We start from the raw sequence: 18,811 nt of genomic DNA, 5'->3' as shown, positions 1-18,811 counted from the left end.
GTGGTGTCGGCCAACAACCAGGCACTACAACCTCTAGAAAGCTGCTTATACTTGTCCACATTGAAATGCTCTTCTAGAGCAGGGAGTGATGCCACTTCATGACTGCTGCCCTTTCAAGAAAATGTGCATCGCTCCAAGTATTTGCATGTCGTCCTTCCGATTTTAGCAAAAGAAAGTGGAGCGCTACCCCCGCTACTAGTGACCCCCCTCCTCATCACCAGCTACCTATGCTCCCAGTGACACCCACATTATCAGTTACCCTTACCTGCAGCCCCCCCCCCATCTTTTAATGCTTTACATTAAAGGTTTTTTTTTTTTAAATATCTGATATCTAAAATCTTATTTCAGTGATTCTCTGGATTTGACTTTATATCTCAATTTGTTGAGCAAACAGTGTTGTCGACTTTCCTGTGTGTGCCTATTATTCCATATAACGTACAATATTTAAGAATAAGACATTCCTACCTCGAGGTATTATACTGCATACAGTAAGAGGAAGGGAGGAATAATGACTGAAAAATGGTTCTTGGAGGAACATCCATGATCCTCCAAGGTCACAATCGATGATAACCAAAACTGAAATTGAATCTTAACCCTTTTTTTTAAATTAAATGTTCAAAAAAATACAATTTTTTTTTAATTATTACTAGTTGATTACCTTTTACTAATGTAAGGCACTTATGACAAAATCCACAAATCTGTATATAGGTTTTTAATTGCAAAATATATATTTTTTTAATGTTTTACACAAGACATCATTTATTTGGGAATAGGGATGGACATTTGTTTCTGGTTTGTTTTGTTTTTTTGCATTTAAAATTTTAAATACAAATTTGTGGATTGTAGCATTTATTTATGGATCGAGATGCATTTATTTTTCATGTTTTTATGTTAAAAAATCTAAAATTGATACAGATCTTACTATAATTATTTGTGAATTGTGACATAGCATTCAAGGTGTTATATTATTGAATATTATTTATTATTATATATATTATATATATACATATATAATATATATATATTATATATTATAATTATGTATATTTTTTATAGTTATTGTGCATAATCTAATTTCATTTCACTATGTATGCTCCTATGTATATGTGCATGTGACAAATAAACATAAAATAAACATAAAATAAACAAATAAACATCTTTGATCTTTTATTATCTCTCTAATTATTATTATTATTATTGAATTGCCTTCAATTCATGTAAAGTGCTTTCTGATTCATGTTGTAAATAAATAAATAGATTATTATGTGACTTATAATCTCTTGAACTTGAACTTGAACTAGACAGACAAACCGTGTTCCATCTTTTAGACCAGTTTCTGGCGGCGCATTGCGCCGACATGCGGCCCCTGGCGGCGGCCGGCGGAGGAGGTAGTTTGACCCCTCATCCAGACCCAGCAGCCGTAATGCTTCCCTCTGTCCGAGCACCTGCGGCCCTGGAGCGGCTTCCTTTCCGGAACGTCGCCCTGAGGAGCCTCCCCGTGGACGGCGCCACGGAGCCCGGCTCCCGGACCGTCCGCGGCGCCTGTTTCTCCCGGATCCACCACCTGCAGCCCCTGGATAATCCGTCCTTCGTGGCGGTGTCCGAGCGCGCCCTGGCCCTGCTGGGGCTGAGCCCGCAGGACGTGCTGGGTCACCCCGCCGGACCGCACTACCTCAGCGGATCCAGGCCGCTGCCGGGCTCCGAGCCGGCGGCACACTGCTACTGCGGCCACCAGTTCGGAGTGTTCGCGGGCCAGCTGGGGGACGGCGCCGTGCTCTACCTGGGCGAGGTGGAAGGGGGAGCCGGTCCCAGCGGGCGGTTGGAGATTCAGGTGAAGGGGGCGGGAGTCACACCCTACTCCAGGTAACGGCGCTTTAATTCCTTTATAAATATACATATATATATATACACACACACACACACACACACACACACACACACACACACACACACACACACACACACACACACACACACACACACACACACACACACTGCACTCTATTTATCTCACACCATCTCACACCAATAAAACAATAGCCAATAATAAAGTAATAAGAATAAAAAAAGGCAACGTGGAATAAACCTAATATATTTCACACAAAACCGACAAACAATGGACCTAAAAAAATAACTTCAAATGAAAAAAACTGTCAGTATATAATAAAACTAAGAAATTAACAACCAACCTCTGGATCAATAATTCACAGTCAAGAAAGAGGAAATATGTATACTGTATATAAAACAAAAACTGAATAAATGGAAGAAAAAATGACAATATGCAACAAACATAGAACAACTAACTAAAAAAAGAAAAAATGGCGATAAACAAATAAAGAGTAAATGATAAATAGATTAATTTAAAAACGATTTCACTGAATCACATGTTTGAACGTGTTTATATTATTTTACAAAAAGGTGAATGTTAAACCTTCTCTGGGGACATTTACAACAGTGAAATTCATGAATGAATGAATGTTCATTTATTATAGGTAGGCTGCAACTATTATTAAATATCCGACATAACTTTCAAACATAAAAAAATATGTAAATTACATAATGTTACTGTTGTAAACGTCCATGTTTAAAAAAATACCTATTTTTCATGAAATATTGAATGATATTTACTATGAATAATGCTATGAGGTTTATAACGTGACACAGCAGAAGCAGAGGCACGTGGTGCATTAAACCGAGCTTCTTAAGAGATTTAAATCAGATTAAACTCCACACAGTTCCACTAAATACTCCATCTAGTGCCTGCTTGTACCACCGTACCGAAAAGAACAAAGTAAAAACAGCAGTCTTCACTTTATTCAGGGTTTTAGGCTGGGGCGGTTTCTATCTATGGAAGTTCAACAATAATTATCACGTACTGATTATTTTTTCAATACCAATTTTCTTTTTGTTTTTAATACTGGGGATGCTGAGGTGGAGTTAATATGCTGCTCTGACTCAAATCAAACAATAAAAAATTAATTCTAATAAATTGCTGTTCCATTGCATTTATCCCAGTATACCAGGTGGGATTTTCCCAATTCCTGACTTCAATAGAACGTTTCCAAGTTCAAAAGGAAATGCTGTCCGGATTTTTTTTCTTCAAATTTCTTTTCTGACAAAAATATTACTTGAAATGTCCACTGTTACTCTGTTCAAAATGAAAATAGAAATGTTATTATTTTTTAATTTGTGCTACTGAGGTGTACAAATGATGCGTTGAACATCACAGAGTTTAATGCGAGTTGTTAGATTAGTTTGATGTGAACGTTTGCTGCTAAACTCAGTTATTTGTCAAAAATACACAATAAGTGAGGTGATGTGCTGACATTAAAGAACTGAACAATGCAAAAAGATGGATGGATGGATAGACAGACAGACAGACGGGTGCATAGATAGATGGATGAACAGATAGATAGATAGATAGATAGATAGATAGATAGATAGATAGATAGATAGATAGATAGATAGATAAATAGATAGATAGATAGACCGCTGGATGGATAGATTGATAGACAGATAAACAGACAGACAGACAGACAGATAGATTTCACATGTTCACCTGATTTGCTGTTCACCCAATTTTTGGGTGAACAGGCGCTAGGCTAGTTGATCCCATCCACAGCCATGAGTTGAGCTAGCACAGTTAGCATTCCTCCCGTCATTATCTCTGCACTGGTGTCGTCCTTCTCATCTCAATCTCCCCAAAAAACGGTGCGTGGTCCTCTTTCAGGGACGGTGATGGCAGGAAGGTGCTGCGCTCCAGCATCAGGGAGTTCCTGTGCAGCGAGGCCATGGCCGCACTGGGCGTGGCCACCACACGCGCCGCCTCCCTGGTGACCTCCGACCTCTATGTGCATAGAGACCCACTCAACAATGGCCGTCGCGTCCCCGAACGCTGCGCGGCCGTCCTCCGTGTTGCCCCCACCTTTATAAGGTTGGATACCGCCACCGCACTGTGACCGCACCATCACCGCACCTCCACCGAACCCTCACCGCACCGTCATTGCATCGCCACCGCACCTCCAATGCAGAGTAGGCTCACACCCAACCACAGTCACTGCCACCGAAGCCGGAAGCCGCGCCTGACCCAATGGCGACGGTAGCATTCCCGATACTTTCAGAACTTTCCCCGACAAGTTGGACTCAAAAAGCAAACAAACAAAACACACCATTAGTAAGTTGCCATGTTATTAGGCTACAGATGTGAACGAATAAACACATAATTGTCAAACATAAAAACACATCATACCCCAAAAGGCTTCTAACCATGTCCTCAGATTGATCTGGCGTCAACAACCATAGTCACTGCATGTTGTCTACGTCTGCCATCAAAGTGCGGCAACTTACGACAGCACTCAAACTTATCAACATGGCACGTACCAAAAATACAAGACAAGAGCACGCTAACCAGACTGTACTCACAGTTTAAGCGTCAGAAGGCTTTCACGGATGCTGCCGCCGCCATGAGCTCTTCCACATACCGGGCGCCGCCATATTAGAATGACGTGCTTCATTATAAGCGATTGAATTGCCATTCAGTTGCCCTTGAGGGGTAAAGTCGATGCCTTGGATGATGTCGGTTTGGTGGGTTTTGTCCGTCATTACTTGACTTCAGCATCAGGAAGGACCCTAGGTTGGCCCAAATTGTGAAAACAATTCCACGAAACACCACTTGCAGTAAACGAGCCACAAGAAGCAGAACAAACTTATCAGTATAGAAGAATCTTTAATTGTTACGCAACACACACACACACACACACACACACACACACGGCACATTTCAGAGAGTTTTACAGGGACGTCAACGCAAACCAATTACGACGTGATTAAAACGATTTAATTAGTCGTATTAATTTCAGTCGATTAATTGTTTACTCAATAAATTGATTACTCGTTTCATCCCTTGTCGTCATTGTTTCTAAGGTTCGGGTCTTTCGAGATCTTCCTGGAGAGGGATGAGTTTTCAGGTCTCCAGGGTCCGAGCGCCGGGCGCTCTGACCTGAGGGCCCGGCTGCTGGACTACGTCATCGAGACCTTCTACCCCGAAATCCACCTGGAGCACCCGGACCGCCTGGCCCGCAACACCGCCTTCTTCCAGGAGGTCCTGACAGACTCTTAAAACCTGGTTCTTGTGTGTCTGGTGCTGGTGTGACTGGTGGGTTAAATCCAGGCATGATTTATGGCGCTTTCCTTTAATTAATTTTATTTATTTACTTACATATTTATTTTTTTGTATATATATATTTTATATATATTTCTGGTTTGCATGCACTGATATCATTTGAATTATGATTTAACACCCCACAACAACACTTCTCAGCACTTTTTACAATATTTATTGTGTGTGTGTGTGTGTGTGTGTGTGTGTGTGTGTGCGTGTGCGTGCGTGCATGTGTGTGTGTATTCAACCCTGATTTTGTCATTTGGGTTCATTCGGGTATATCTATGACTCCAAATGGACCCTGATCATAAGGGTCGAGTCCGGTCATCTTTGTTGGATTTTATCACAATTTTGAAATGTAATTTGATCTTATTTGACATTTTTAGGTGTCGCTGAGAACGGCCAGGCTCGTATCGCAGTGGCAGAGCGTGGGCTTCTGCCACGGCGTCCTCAACACCGACAACTTGAGCATCCTGGGCCTCACTCTGGACTACGGACCCTTCGGCTTCATGGACCGGTATCTTTGGAAATTCACTTTTATTTGTCTGCGTCACCCAGATCGGGATGAGAAGGTCGATACCACTTTCATCATTGTGCGTCCAGTACAGACGTAGCTACAGGCTGCATGCTAACGGTGGTAGCACAATGCATCGCTGCAGATGGGATCAGCTAGCCTAGCTCCTTGTGAATTGAGTAAAATACACCTTCCAGCGTCTTAAAATCTGAATTATTTAATACATACATTTTATGACGATTAATAAAAACATAAAACAAGATCTTAAATAATACTTATAATTATTATTAGAGTCATAATTATATAATTACTATATACCATGCAAAGCGCAATTATTTAAGTTATATCCCTATTACTATTATCCCATATAAATGCAAAGTTTTATCCCTGTTTCTTTCTATCTATTTATCATCAATCAATCAATCCATCCCTCCATCCATCCATTCATCTCACTCCCCTCTGTGTTATTCTTTGAATCCCGCCGCAGGTTCGACCCAGACCATGTGAGTAACTCGTCGGACAGGAGGGGGCGCTACTCGTACCGCTCCCAGCCGTGGGCGTGCCGCTGGGGCCTGGCCTGCCTGGCGGAGGCCCTGGGCCCAGAGCTCCACGCCGCCGGGGCCGGGGCCGCACTGGACGGCTTCCTGCCCGCGTACGAGGCCTTCTACCTGGGCAACATGCGGAGGAAACTGGGCCTCCTGCGGAGAGAGGAGCCGGAGGACACAGCGCTGGTCTCAGACCTGCTACAGCTCATGCACAACACCGGTACTGGGAGCGCTGGGAATACTGGGAATACTGGGGGTGCTGGAGTATTCCCAGCACCACCAGTATTCCCAGCGTTCCAGTGGGTGCCAGGAATACTGGGGATACTGGGAACTCTGGGAATAATGGGGATACTGGGGTGCTGGGAATACTGGGGATACTGGGGAAATTTGGTATACCTGAAATACTAGGCATACTGGGAATATGGGGAACATTGGGAAATACTGGAAATACACATGGAATACTCAGAATACTGGAATACTGGAGATACTGGGAACTCTGGGAGTACTGGAAAATACTTGGAACACTCTGAATATTAAGGATACTGGGAACTCTTGGAGACTGGGAATACTGCTACGACTGGGAAATCTGGGGAGACTAAATTAATAAAATATTTTAATGTTTTTGTACACAAAACCTCATGTCTCCCTCTAGTGCAACATGGGAGGTAACACAATATGGCACGATGGTACAAACTCTGGTACTACATGTACTAGCGATTGGAAAAATAAATGTATTAAAAATGGTATCATGTTAACTATTTTTAACTCCTCCTCTCCAGGCGCAGACTTCACCAACACCTTCCGTCTGCTGAGCTCCATCCCCTGGCCCGAGGAGGGCGATGATCTGAGGACCTCCGTGGGGCCAGTGGTGGACCGGATCCTTGAGCAGTGCGCCTCCATGGAGGAGCTGCAGGTGGCTAACAGACCCACCATGGAGGAGCGGTGAGGGCTGTGCATGCTGGGACGTCTCAGAGTCCATCCATCTGTTGGTTATTATTTCAATTAATGGGTTCATCATAGTCGTTAAATTGAAGATAAGGCAAGATAGATAGATAGATAGATAGATAGATAGATAGATAGATAGATAGATGGATAGGTATATGATAGATAGATAGATAGATAGATATATAGATAGATAGATAGATAGATAGATAGATAGATAGATAGATAGATAGATAGATAGATAGATAGATAGATAGATAGATAGATAGATGGATAGGTATATGATAGATAGATAGATAGATAGATAGATAGATAGATAGATAGATAGATAGATAGATAGATAGATAGATAGATAGATAGATAGATAGATAGATAGATAGATAGATAGATAGATAGATAGATATTTAAGTAGATAGGCAATAATAACAAAAGTACCCAAATTATATAAAATACAAACAACATCTTAGTTGCTTTAAATGTGGCAACATTCTGAACTACTATAAACTAGAACTATTATAAACAACTAATTCCCCTCCAAAATCTTGAGTATCTCTGTCATATGTTCAACCAGTCGTCTAAAACGTAACCTAACATAACTTTTTTCATTCACATTGACATTTTAGTGAATATATAAATTAACATATTAGAAGATCGTCACGTCACTTAACGTTTTTACAAAGCACTTAAATTTCAAGGAGATTATCCCAGCATGCATTGCACTGTCCTGACGAAGGTCCTGGAAATACACATTTATCATTTAAGTTGGAAAAAAAAAAACTTTTCACGTCACCTTTACTGTTTGTTCTCTCTTGTGCAAGCGCTTTGGAGAGAAAGCTTATCAGGACAATCTGTAAGTGGAATGTTCACTTGGACATTATTTATTATTATTATTATTATTATTACTTTTTTAATGTATTTATTCATTCCAAATGTTGTCATTATTATTATTATTATTATTATTATTATTATTATTATTATTATTATTATTATTATTATTATTATTATTATTATTAGTGTGTATTTATAATAATAAAAATAGTAAGAATAATTATTATTATATAATAATAATTATTATTATGTATGTTTGTATGTATGTATGTATGTATGTATGTATGTATGTATGTATTTACAGTATGTATGTATTTTTTACAGTATGTATGTATGTACAGTATGTATGTATGTATATAAGTATGTAAGTGTATTTATAATAATAATAATAATAATAATAATAATGTATGTTTTTATGTATGTATCTATGTGCATTATATATAGCATCTTTGTATGTACAGTATGTGTATGTATGTATTTTTTCATCTTCTTCTTCTTCTTCTTCTTCTTCTTCTTCTTATTATTATTATTATTATTATTATTATTAGACTTTTTTTGGGCATTTACAATTTGAGATTCCTAAGAGAACTGCATTGTGGTTGTTTTTTGGCCGATGTTTTGCCGATGAGGAAAGAAGGTGTTGTGTGTGTCTCCAGGGAGCTGGCCATGGTCCTGTCCCTGGCCCAGTCCAACGCCGCCATGTTCCACCTGGTGGCCCAGACCCCCGAGGTGGAGCAGCAGCTGGAGAGGATCTCCAGGCTCAGGGAGCTACTGGGAACCAGTCCAGAGGAGCTGAGGGACAAGCAGAGGGAGGACTGGATTCACTGGAGCCATCAGTACAGGTCTGATGAATGGAGAGATGGGTGAAAAGCATAGAGTACATGTGAAAAGAACATAGAGTACGTGTAGAAGAACATAGAGTACATGTAGAAAAACATAGAATACATGTAGAAAAACATAGAGTACATGTGGAAAAACCTAGAGTACATAATATTTACCAAGCGTGGTTGGGTGGTCAAGCTGATATTACCTTTTTCTATTGGATATTAGCAGTGAAATGGAGGGTATGAAGGAGTGTTTACGTGTGCTGGTTTTGGCTCGTGGTTATTTGAGGCGGGAGCCCGGAGCCCGCACGGGGGTGCATGCTGTCGGACAGGATGGGTCTGCTTTCTTTAACAACTGTTTGTCATGCAAATCACACAGACCTTTCTGCTGAGTACCTCTGACACTGCGACATACCTCGATCACCTTTGTTAATGCGTTTTTCTGGTTTAGATCGAGAGCAGCATACCATGGATAGATACCGAGGGATAAAAGAAAAAGTGAAAAAGCGACTCAAATCTGTAAAGCAAAGTCATCAGCGACCTGTCAACATGGAACTTAGCTTCCTCAGATCGAAAAGGCGCTGCTGGCTTTTTTTATTCAACATATTGGTGGTATTGTACAATCAAAGCTCATCTTATAATTCATTATAATGCCCAAGTATTTGTAAAACTCAACCATTTCTACATCCTGAACATTCATTTTAGTGTTTATAGGGTTGGAGTGATGACGTCTAACTGAAATCAGTACACATGCCCTTGGTCTTTGTAGCATTTACTTCCAAAAAGGCTTCTCAACTCCATCTTAAAACATAATCGGTGACAGAACGATGGGACATTCCCCCTCCTCCAGCAGGCTCACGATAACCACGTCATCCGCAAACTTCACACTGTGATGGTTTTCGATCTCACTGCAGCAGTCATTAGTGCACGGGATAAGTAGGAGAGGAGAGAGGACGCAGCCCTGGGGAGAGCCATTTGATGTTGAAGTCAATCCAGAGAAAGGTCCATTCACTCTCACTCTTCGAGATCTGTTGGTGAGGAAGTCCAAGATCCAGCCAACAATGTCAGTATCCAACCCAAAACGCTCAGTAGGCTGACTGTGAGCAGCCTACACAAACAAACAACAGTCTGGCATGGTTTCGCACTATCCTCTGAGTGCTTAAAGATGAAGTTGAGCAGAGTAAGGACCTCCTGTTGGCTCGATATGCAAACTGTAGCAGGTTGAGATGATGCTCCATCCTGTCCAGAAGTTCCTTTTTAATCAACTTTTCAAATTCCTCCATAACTAGTCAGGTCAAGGTCACAGGCCAGGTCATTCAGAGTCTTAGGGTGCCTATTTTTTGGAGTGGGAACTGTGTTTGCATAGTTCAGAGACCCTTTGGTGACAGAATGACATATTCAAAATAGAATAAAAAAATTTAGCCTATCTGATCAGCACAGCAGGGCAGCGTACGGCTACCAGTGTTATCAGGGCCAGGCCTTGATCTGGCTTTTCAATGTTTAAAAATATTCACATCACTGCGTACAGAAAAGGAAGCGACAGATCGACTAGAACTAACCCAACCATGGTCCTGACACTGTCCCAAACTCTTGTCTGAAAGTTTTGCCCAGTTTGTATTCAACCTTTTGTTTGTCGCCCAATTAAGCCCTCTTCATTTCACGTTAAATCTCTTTTAGTAAAACGTTTCGCTCAGAGAAGTTCCCTTCCCTAAATGCGTGTTTTTTCTTGTTTAATAACACTTTAAGGTGTTTGCTTACCCAGGGTTTACTGTTCGGATAGATCTTAACTACGTTTTCAGGGATGACAATGTCCTCACAATATGATACAGACAAGCTGACCCCTTCTGTGAGTTTGTTAATGTCCAGATATGATTCGATGAAGTTCCACGCTGTGCAGTCCAGACAGCCCTGCAGCGTCTGTGTTACCTCCTCCAACCAGAGTTTCACTTCTCTGTGAAACACTTCCCCCCCTTTGTTGTGCAATTTGCTGGAATACGTTGCAAATTATTGTAGTAAGCTTTGCCAGGCAGGTGGAAGCAGGATGGATTTGTGAGCTCCTTTAATTGAGCCATAGCACTGGTCGACTATCTTGCCATTTCTGGTGGGGCAAGACACATATTTGTTAAAGCCCCTGAGAGTTTTGTCCAGTGAGCAGTGGTTGAAGTCGCCCAGTATTATATTAGGAGCATCGGGGGACAGCAGCTGTGGTTTCTAAACAGTCTGTAGGATGAGTTCTGACATAATGATCTTGTTTGCCTTCTGGTGAATATAGACCACAGTCACAAAAGTTCCTGAGGCAGGTAGAATGGAAGTATAGAAACAGAAAGCAGTTCAATATCCTAAGTGCATGGGCGGCTCGCACCAGCGTTCATTTTTATAAAGGCATACACCTCCTTCGTGCGCAGCCTCCCAGTCCATGTTTTAAGGCGCACCAAACCCATGCATCACCAGCTCACAGTCAGAGACCTTCTCTTCAAGCCACGTTTCTGTCAAGGCCAGAATACAGGCTTTAAATTTGAAGACTGGGACACAGTTCGTCGGTTTTGTTACACAGGGAACCGGGCGTAAGCCAAGAAAATAGAGTGCAGCTGTGTTGCTGCTTGCTCGTTCTCATACTTTGTCTCCCCTACCCCGCTTCCTTGTTTTTCCGATGAGGCGTGCTGGTGAAACCCATTAGACCGTAGTCGCAGTCAAATTCATCAAGATCCGGGAAAGTTACAGTATGTCCTAAGGTATTCTTATGCTCGTAGGATTGTTCCGTTTCATCACAAAGTCTCTGTGGTACTGGATCTTGTTGAATTGAGAGTCAACGTGCCAGCCTTCAGCCAAGTTAGACATGGCGGTCGACCACAGCACTACCAGTATAAACACAGCAGTCCACTCCATGTTACTGAACAGTAAAATGATTTTACAGTAGTACAGGTAAACCCACAATGAGAAACAATGGCAAAAATGAATCAAGTTTAAAAAAACATAAATAACTTAACAGACATGATGTAAACTGAACAAACAGACGGACACCACACCACAGTTGCACCCTTTCAAGTCTTGTCAAGATCGATGGACAGGGAGAGAGGGGGGGGGTGCGAGATAGATAGACAAGGGAAATGGATAGATAGATAGATTCAAGGGAAATAAAAAAGACAAAAAGGTGTTCATAAATATGTAATATATATATAAGTTCCTGGTATTTGTCATACAAGTAATTGAAAGTAATTCAATGAAAGTAATTAAAATACTGCCCATCACTGCCCTTATCTTCCTTCCCAGGAGGCGTCTGGCTCGGGAAGTGGACGGAGAGAGACATTTGTCTTCTGTGAAAGAGGAGAGAATCCGAGTGATGGACGGAACGAACCCACGCGTGGTCCTCAGAAACCACATCGCTCAGAAGGCCATCTGCGCTGCAGAGGCGGGAGACTTCTCAGAGGTCAGAGCACACTGCCACTCCCACTGTCAGTCACTTTTACTCTATTTGGGGTCCGAAGTCCAATTCACAAAAGATATTGCACTAATGATATGGCAGTGCAAACACACTGAGTTGCCATTTGCCCTTGTTTTGCATTTAATCCAATGATCCAAGTGGCAAAGTAAATAAGGGCAAAATAAAACGTGGGGGTAGGCACCACTGCGCAATGAGAGCATAACATGGGGGAAGTTGTCCAGGGCTCTCCCCAGAGTCTAACGAGACAGTGTCTAACATAAGCTCTAACGTAACAGGGTCTTAAGTCACAGGGTCTCACATCACAGAGTCTAACGTCACAGGGTCTAACGTCACAGGGTCTAACGTCACAGGGTCTAACATCACAGGGTCTAAAGTCACAGGGTCTAATGTCACAGGGTCTAACGTTACAGGGTCTAGCACCACAGGGTCTAAAGTCAAAGGGTCTAACATTACAGGGCCTAACGTAACAGGGTCTAACATTACAGGGTCTAACATTACAGGGTCTAACATTACAGGGTCTAACGTAACAGAGTAACGTAACAGGGTCTAACCTAACAGGGTCTAACGTAACAGGGTCTAACGTCAGAGGGTCTAATGTTACAGATTTGTCACATCACAGAGTCCAACGTCACAGTTTCTAACATCACAGGGTCTAAGGTTACAGATTCTCACGTTACAGAGTCTAACGTCACAGGGTCTAATGTTACAGGGTCTAACGTTACAGGATCTAACGTTACAGGGTCTAACGTAACAGGGTCTAACGTAACAGGGTCTAACATTACAGGGTCAAAAGTTACAGGGTCTAACGTCTCAGGGTCTAATGTTACAGATCCTCACGTCACAGGGTCTAACATCACAGGGTCTAACGTCACAGGGTCTCACGTTACAGGGTCTAAAGACACAGAGTCTAATGTCACAGGGTCTAACGTCACAGGGTCTAACGTCACAGGGTCTAATATAACAGAGTCTAACGTTACAGGGTCTAAAGTCATAGGGTCTAACTTGACCGAGAAATAGTTGTTTGAGAAGATTAACTACTGTCACGGTCAAAACGGTCAGGAGAAAGAGGATTGTAGTCAGAGGTACTTCCTGTCAATAACCCGACTACCCCGCTTGCCGTGTTAACTGTTTTTTTAGTAATCACAATATTCCAAACGCATGTTAACACCTTTAACGTATTATTACCCTAACCCAAATATTGATCTTCATCGGGGTATTGAGTGCATGAAAAGGCACTTAATGCTGCATTCAAGGCCACTCTCAGCCAAGGAAAAAACAATGCCTGACTTGTGAAAAACAAATTAGTCATCCAATTTAAGAATTTGGGGCCGGAGAATAGGGTATCGCATCAACTGCCCTGAGCACGTCTTCTGTCGTCATAAAAACAAAAAATATGGTGGAAAGCATGGCGGCTTCCATAGCTAGTCACAAGACTTGAGTTGTTATCAAAGAGTTTGTTTACTTTACAACACACAGATAACTCAGTTGCAGTTTGTATTCTCTGTTCAGCAAACCAACATTTCAAGACGAAGTTTGAAGTACAGTAGGAGCAACTTGGAGAGGGCTTCTGGAACATGACAGAGCTCAGGTTGAACCGTGATTGAAGTGTGGCTGATCCATGCAAGGACCGTGATGAGTCTGTGCTCGGACCCTGGCTGTAATCATATCCCCCTGGATGACGTAATTCATCGCCTGGGAACACCCCCAGGCTGCAATGTTGAAAAGCAGTTGCAGTGCTTTATTTGAGTTACCATATTTCCTGAAAATTTGAGGAAATATGATAACTCAAATATATGAACTGTTTTTTATTTGAATAACGACTCAAATAAACACTGGGCTTCTCATAAATGCCAGTGGTGTGGTCAACACAAACAAAAAAAGGCCTAAACCCTACCTCAGATTAAGACCAGGGTTAGGAGAAAATCCAAGGATGAACTACTGATGCCTGTTATACACCATGTGTACAGTATACTGGTTAAGCATAATGTACATTTCCGCTGCTTTACTGTTAATTGATAAATTCATGAATACAATCATGCTATCTTCAACACTTTGTTGTCTTCAACTCATTGTGCGAGAGGTAAACCTAACTCTGAGAATCTGAGCAGGGATTTTTTTTGTCCTACAGTGTGCTGTTTGCACACCTTATAAGTTATTATTACTTATTACGACTACTCAATGGAAATACTTATTTGAAATGTATTATTAGTATCAATTGATCCTTGTTGCTTTTCAGAATGACAACTAATGCACACGCACACACACAAGTGTAATTGATCATCTGTGCATTATGAGTATTGATTGTATGAGATCATTTTTATCTGTTTTGCTGCATCACCCTTTATTGTTTATCCCATGTTTTTGCTGTTTTTACTATTGCTTCCGACTTTATGGTTTTTTTTTTATAATCAATTGTGCCAGAGCCTCTCAGTCTACAACTTTTATGCAAGGGTACAGTACTTGTCTCTAATTGCCGCAGTACACATTTTTTGAGTGACTACAAAGCAGACCCCAGGTAAAGCCTTGGGCCATCTCTTTGTTTACACTTAATGGCCGATCGTTTTGTCACCCAACAGGTCTAGAAGCCCTCACACCTAACCCATACATATACAAACGCAGACCCATAGACCAAAATATCCACATCTCAATGAAGCAATCCACTCCTTTCTAACTGAGGGGTGAAAATTCCTCTCTGTAGAGGGGGAATCAAATATCCAGTTTACTATCATATTGCGATTTATTTAATTGTTGGCAATTAATCACTGAGGTAAACCATGAAGTTTAAACTGTATCGACAGGAAAACAATCTTGAGTGTTCCGAAGGACCCATATACTGTTTAGTCTCTTTAACGTTTGTACAAATTATTATCGATCGATTTTATTCGATCAACTTTTATTGATTGATTTTTTCTAATTGGATTGTGCCAGTGTTGTTTAATGGAATTCAGAAAATCAAAAATGAAATTGGATGGGGGGGGGGGTTGGTGATGGGGGACCGTTTCTCCAACAGAGAGGCTCAAATGCAGAAATTTAATAAAAATGTGATAATTCAAAAACCCTCATTTTGAAATAAAAAGGCTGATGACTAGAACCTATAAATCCACAAACTTGGCCACTTTAAAAATAGGCTAATAAAACTTTAAAACTAGTCACTTTAATTGAATAGTATTGCATACCAGTTTTGTCTTACCTCACAGTAGTAGATTGCAGTTTTTGTCTTACAACACTGTCTATATAACCATACAGTATGACTCTGCATTATTGTGGCCTACAACTATTTAAGATGTCCACTATCAAGTTGACTCACTGTCATTATTGTCTGCATTTTATTTTGTATTTCTTTTCGGTAAATACTTTTCCTTACACTACTCTTCTTCTTTCCATTTCACTCTTCTTCTTTCCATTTTTGATTTTAAATACTGTTTTATTTTATTCACTACTATAGCCTTATTTTACATATTATGTAAAGTTGAGTTGGCTATGAGACTTATAATGTAATTTCTGGTAATGATGCTTGCATTGTTATCAAATATTGACAATAAAATTGAAACTTTAATTACATAGACCTAGTTTGAGTGCTCTAATTACAAAGCTATTGAACTTTGTTATTTTAAAAATGTAAATTAAAAAAACACCTCCCATTTTGAAATTAAAAAGCTGTGCAACATGTATATTAAAATCAATCATTAAGAAGGATAATATCCCAGGTAATTGGTTAGGGTTAGGGGTGAAAATCATAAATCTCTCTCGGGAATGTGATTGGGCTTTTTGTGAAGTTAGGGGCATCTCATTGTGACACATTGCAATTGAATAAATGGGCGTGTTTACAGTCGAAATTAAACACAACCTGTCAGGACACATGAGAAGGAGGGTTGGATTCCAGCCGAATGGCAGCCAACTAGGAGGCGCCTGGTGGTTGACTGGGAGCTGACTGGAAGCTGGTTGCAATTCGTCTGTCGGCTGGCTGGAAGAGCCGTCTTCAAGTGGCTCCTAATGTAAAGGTTCCAGTGGACATTTTTCGTTTTTTTGTTTGTTTTTATTTGCAGTTCATCGCTTGAAAGCAGTTTGTGTCGGTCAGAAATTTCCAAGCTGTGACAATAACGAGTTGCCTTGAATGCAGTATTAAACCACTTCTCAACTTTTTCCACAAATTATATATTTCGAACTTCACTAGTGTGGACTTTCCTCAACTGAACTGAGAACCAGAAAGAGAGAGACAGACAGACAGAGAGAGAAAGAGAGATAGACGGACGAAGAGATAGACAGAGAGAGCGAAAGAGAGAGACAGATGGGAATGAAGGAAAGACAGATGCCTTTACATCGGCTTGTTACTATATGTGTGCATTTAGAATTTTGGGCTCCCTTTTTCATCCATCCATTTCTCAATCTCTCTCCGTCATGGCCCTCCACTTCTCCGACTCAGGTTCTTAGGACGCTCAGGGTCCTAGAGAAGCCGTTTTCCAGCCGCGAGGAAGAGGAGGAGGAAGAATACGAGAGAGGACCTCCAGAGTGGGCGAGAGACCTCCGCATCACATGATCCTCATAGAGACTCCCTGACCGCACCAGGAGGGGGGGGCTAGATAGGGGAAATATAGGGAGGGAGCAGGGAGAGAAAGAGAAGGGAGGGAGGGTTAGAGGGGGGAATGGGGTGAGAGAGATTAGAAGGGAGGGAGAGGAGACTGAGATGGAGGGAGAGAGAGAGCTGTCTGTGGCTGGGCCTCCTGGTGCAGGGTGTGAAAATGGAGACGTGTTTCTACGCCCGTCAGTGTGTTGTGACATCATAACGACGTTGCGGTGTGATGCGCTGACGACGCATGACGAGGCAGGCGACCAGTCATGTGACCCGCCTGGCTCAGAGGAAAACGCAGAAACAAACATTTCTATATTCAGTTCAAAAAATCATATTTAAATCAGTAAAATAATATACAGTATATAAATATATTTTTTTCTGAATCAGAGGGAAAGTAAGTTTGAAGATTTTGAACTTAAATCCGATTCGCATCAAATCAAAATGGTCTTCAAAGTCCTTCTGTCTTTGATTTATTTTGATTTATTTTTTTTACAAATCTGCACCGTAGTTTGTGAGGAAATATGGAATAAAACTGTTTTGTTCACCCTCGGGTTGTCGTTGATCTTTTTTTTTCCTCATTCTTTTCTTTTTATTTCTCATTTCATAACAATGGTATTAGATACAAGTAACAATGGAAATAGATACTATTTACAATTGTAATAGATACTAGTAACAATTGGAATAGATACAAGTAACAATAGAAATAGATACTAGTAACAATTGTAATAGATACTAGTAACAATGGGATTAGATACTAGTAACAATGGGATTAGATACTAGTAACATTAGAAATAGATACTAGTAACAATGGAAATAGATACTAGTAACAATGAAAAATAGATACTAGTAACAATGGGATTAGATACTGATAACAATGGAAATAGATACTAGTAACAATGGGAATAGATATTAGTAACAATAGAAAGAGATACTAGTAACAATGGAAATAGATACTAGTAACAATGGGAATAGATACTAGTAATATTAGAAATAGATACTAGTAACAATGGGAATAGATACTAGTGACAATGGGAATAGATACTAGTAATAATGGGAATATGTAGTAGTGTCAATGGGAATAGATACTAGTGACAATGGAATAGATACTTGTAACAATGGGAAAATGTAGTAGTATCAATGTGAATAGATACTAGTGACAATGGGAATAGATACTAGTAACAATGGGAATACATGCTAGTACAAATGGGACTAGATACTATTTGGAGGAAAATATTTAACATCTGAAACACAGAGCCCCATAGGGTTCAATGACAAAATTGTCCAAATTGTTATTTGAAACATTGCAGTAGTTACTAGTAACAATAAGAATAGTTATTAGAATTAAATTAATAAGTAATAGTCCCTTATACATCTTGACTAGTGAAACTAAAATAGTTAAAAGTAAGTGTTGGAATAGCAACAAGTAATGAAAATATTAGTACTAGTAACTTTTATAGAGTGAGTAGTGGGTCATATGGATTAAATGTGTCAACGTCCCTTTCTGTGGAATCCTCCACAGTTCCTAATTACACTGTATGTTCCTCTTTGTTGTGGTCGCTTGTCGTGTCCAGTGTGAACGCCCTAGAATCAGTTATTTAATCCACACAGTGCATGGAGTACACACTGCAGCAGCAACCGTCATGGTCACCAAGTGAGGAGGAAGGATACGAGAGAGGACCTCCAGAGTGGGCGAGAGACCTCCGCATCACATGATCCTCATAGAGACTCCCTGACCACACCAGGAGGGGGGGGCTAGATAGGGGAAATATAGGGAGGGAGCAGGGAGAGAAAGAGAAGGGAGGGAGGGTTAGAGGGGGGAATGGGGTGAGAGAGATTAGAAGGGAGGGAGAGGAGACTGAGATGGAGGGAGAGGGAGTGATGAAGGGAGGGAAAGAGAGACGGAGGGGGGACAGAGAGCAAGGAAGTGATGGAGGGAGAGAGAGAGCTGTCTCTGGCTGGGCCTCCTGGTGCAGGGTGTGAAAATG

General features: G+C 40.9%; 1 protein-coding gene across 1 annotated transcript; it reads left to right on the top strand.

The window, feature by feature from the left end:
* Window positions 1-1,357: 1,357 nt before the first annotated feature.
* LOC307246426 (protein adenylyltransferase SelO-1, mitochondrial-like) lies at window positions 1,358-16,793 on the top strand (the record flags this gene model as incomplete). The annotated part of the gene is made up of 9 exons (XM_080022336.1): window positions 1,358-1,863; window positions 3,731-3,934; window positions 4,924-5,101; window positions 5,548-5,678; window positions 6,163-6,440; window positions 7,000-7,162; window positions 8,647-8,832; window positions 12,085-12,241; window positions 16,680-16,793. 9 exons carry the CDS (start codon window positions 1,358-1,360, stop codon window positions 16,791-16,793), a joined length of 1,917 nt encoding a protein of 638 aa, XP_079878462.1.
* Between the last annotated feature and the right edge of the window lie 2,018 nt (window positions 16,794-18,811).

The sequence above is a fragment of the Zeus faber genome, assembly GCF_960531495.2.
Source record: "Zeus faber genome assembly, chromosome: 21".
Lineage (NCBI taxonomy): Eukaryota > Metazoa > Chordata > Actinopteri > Zeiformes > Zeidae > Zeus > Zeus faber.
The sequence above is the reverse complement of the archived record's forward strand: the minus strand, read 5'-3'. Positions and strand labels throughout refer to the sequence as shown.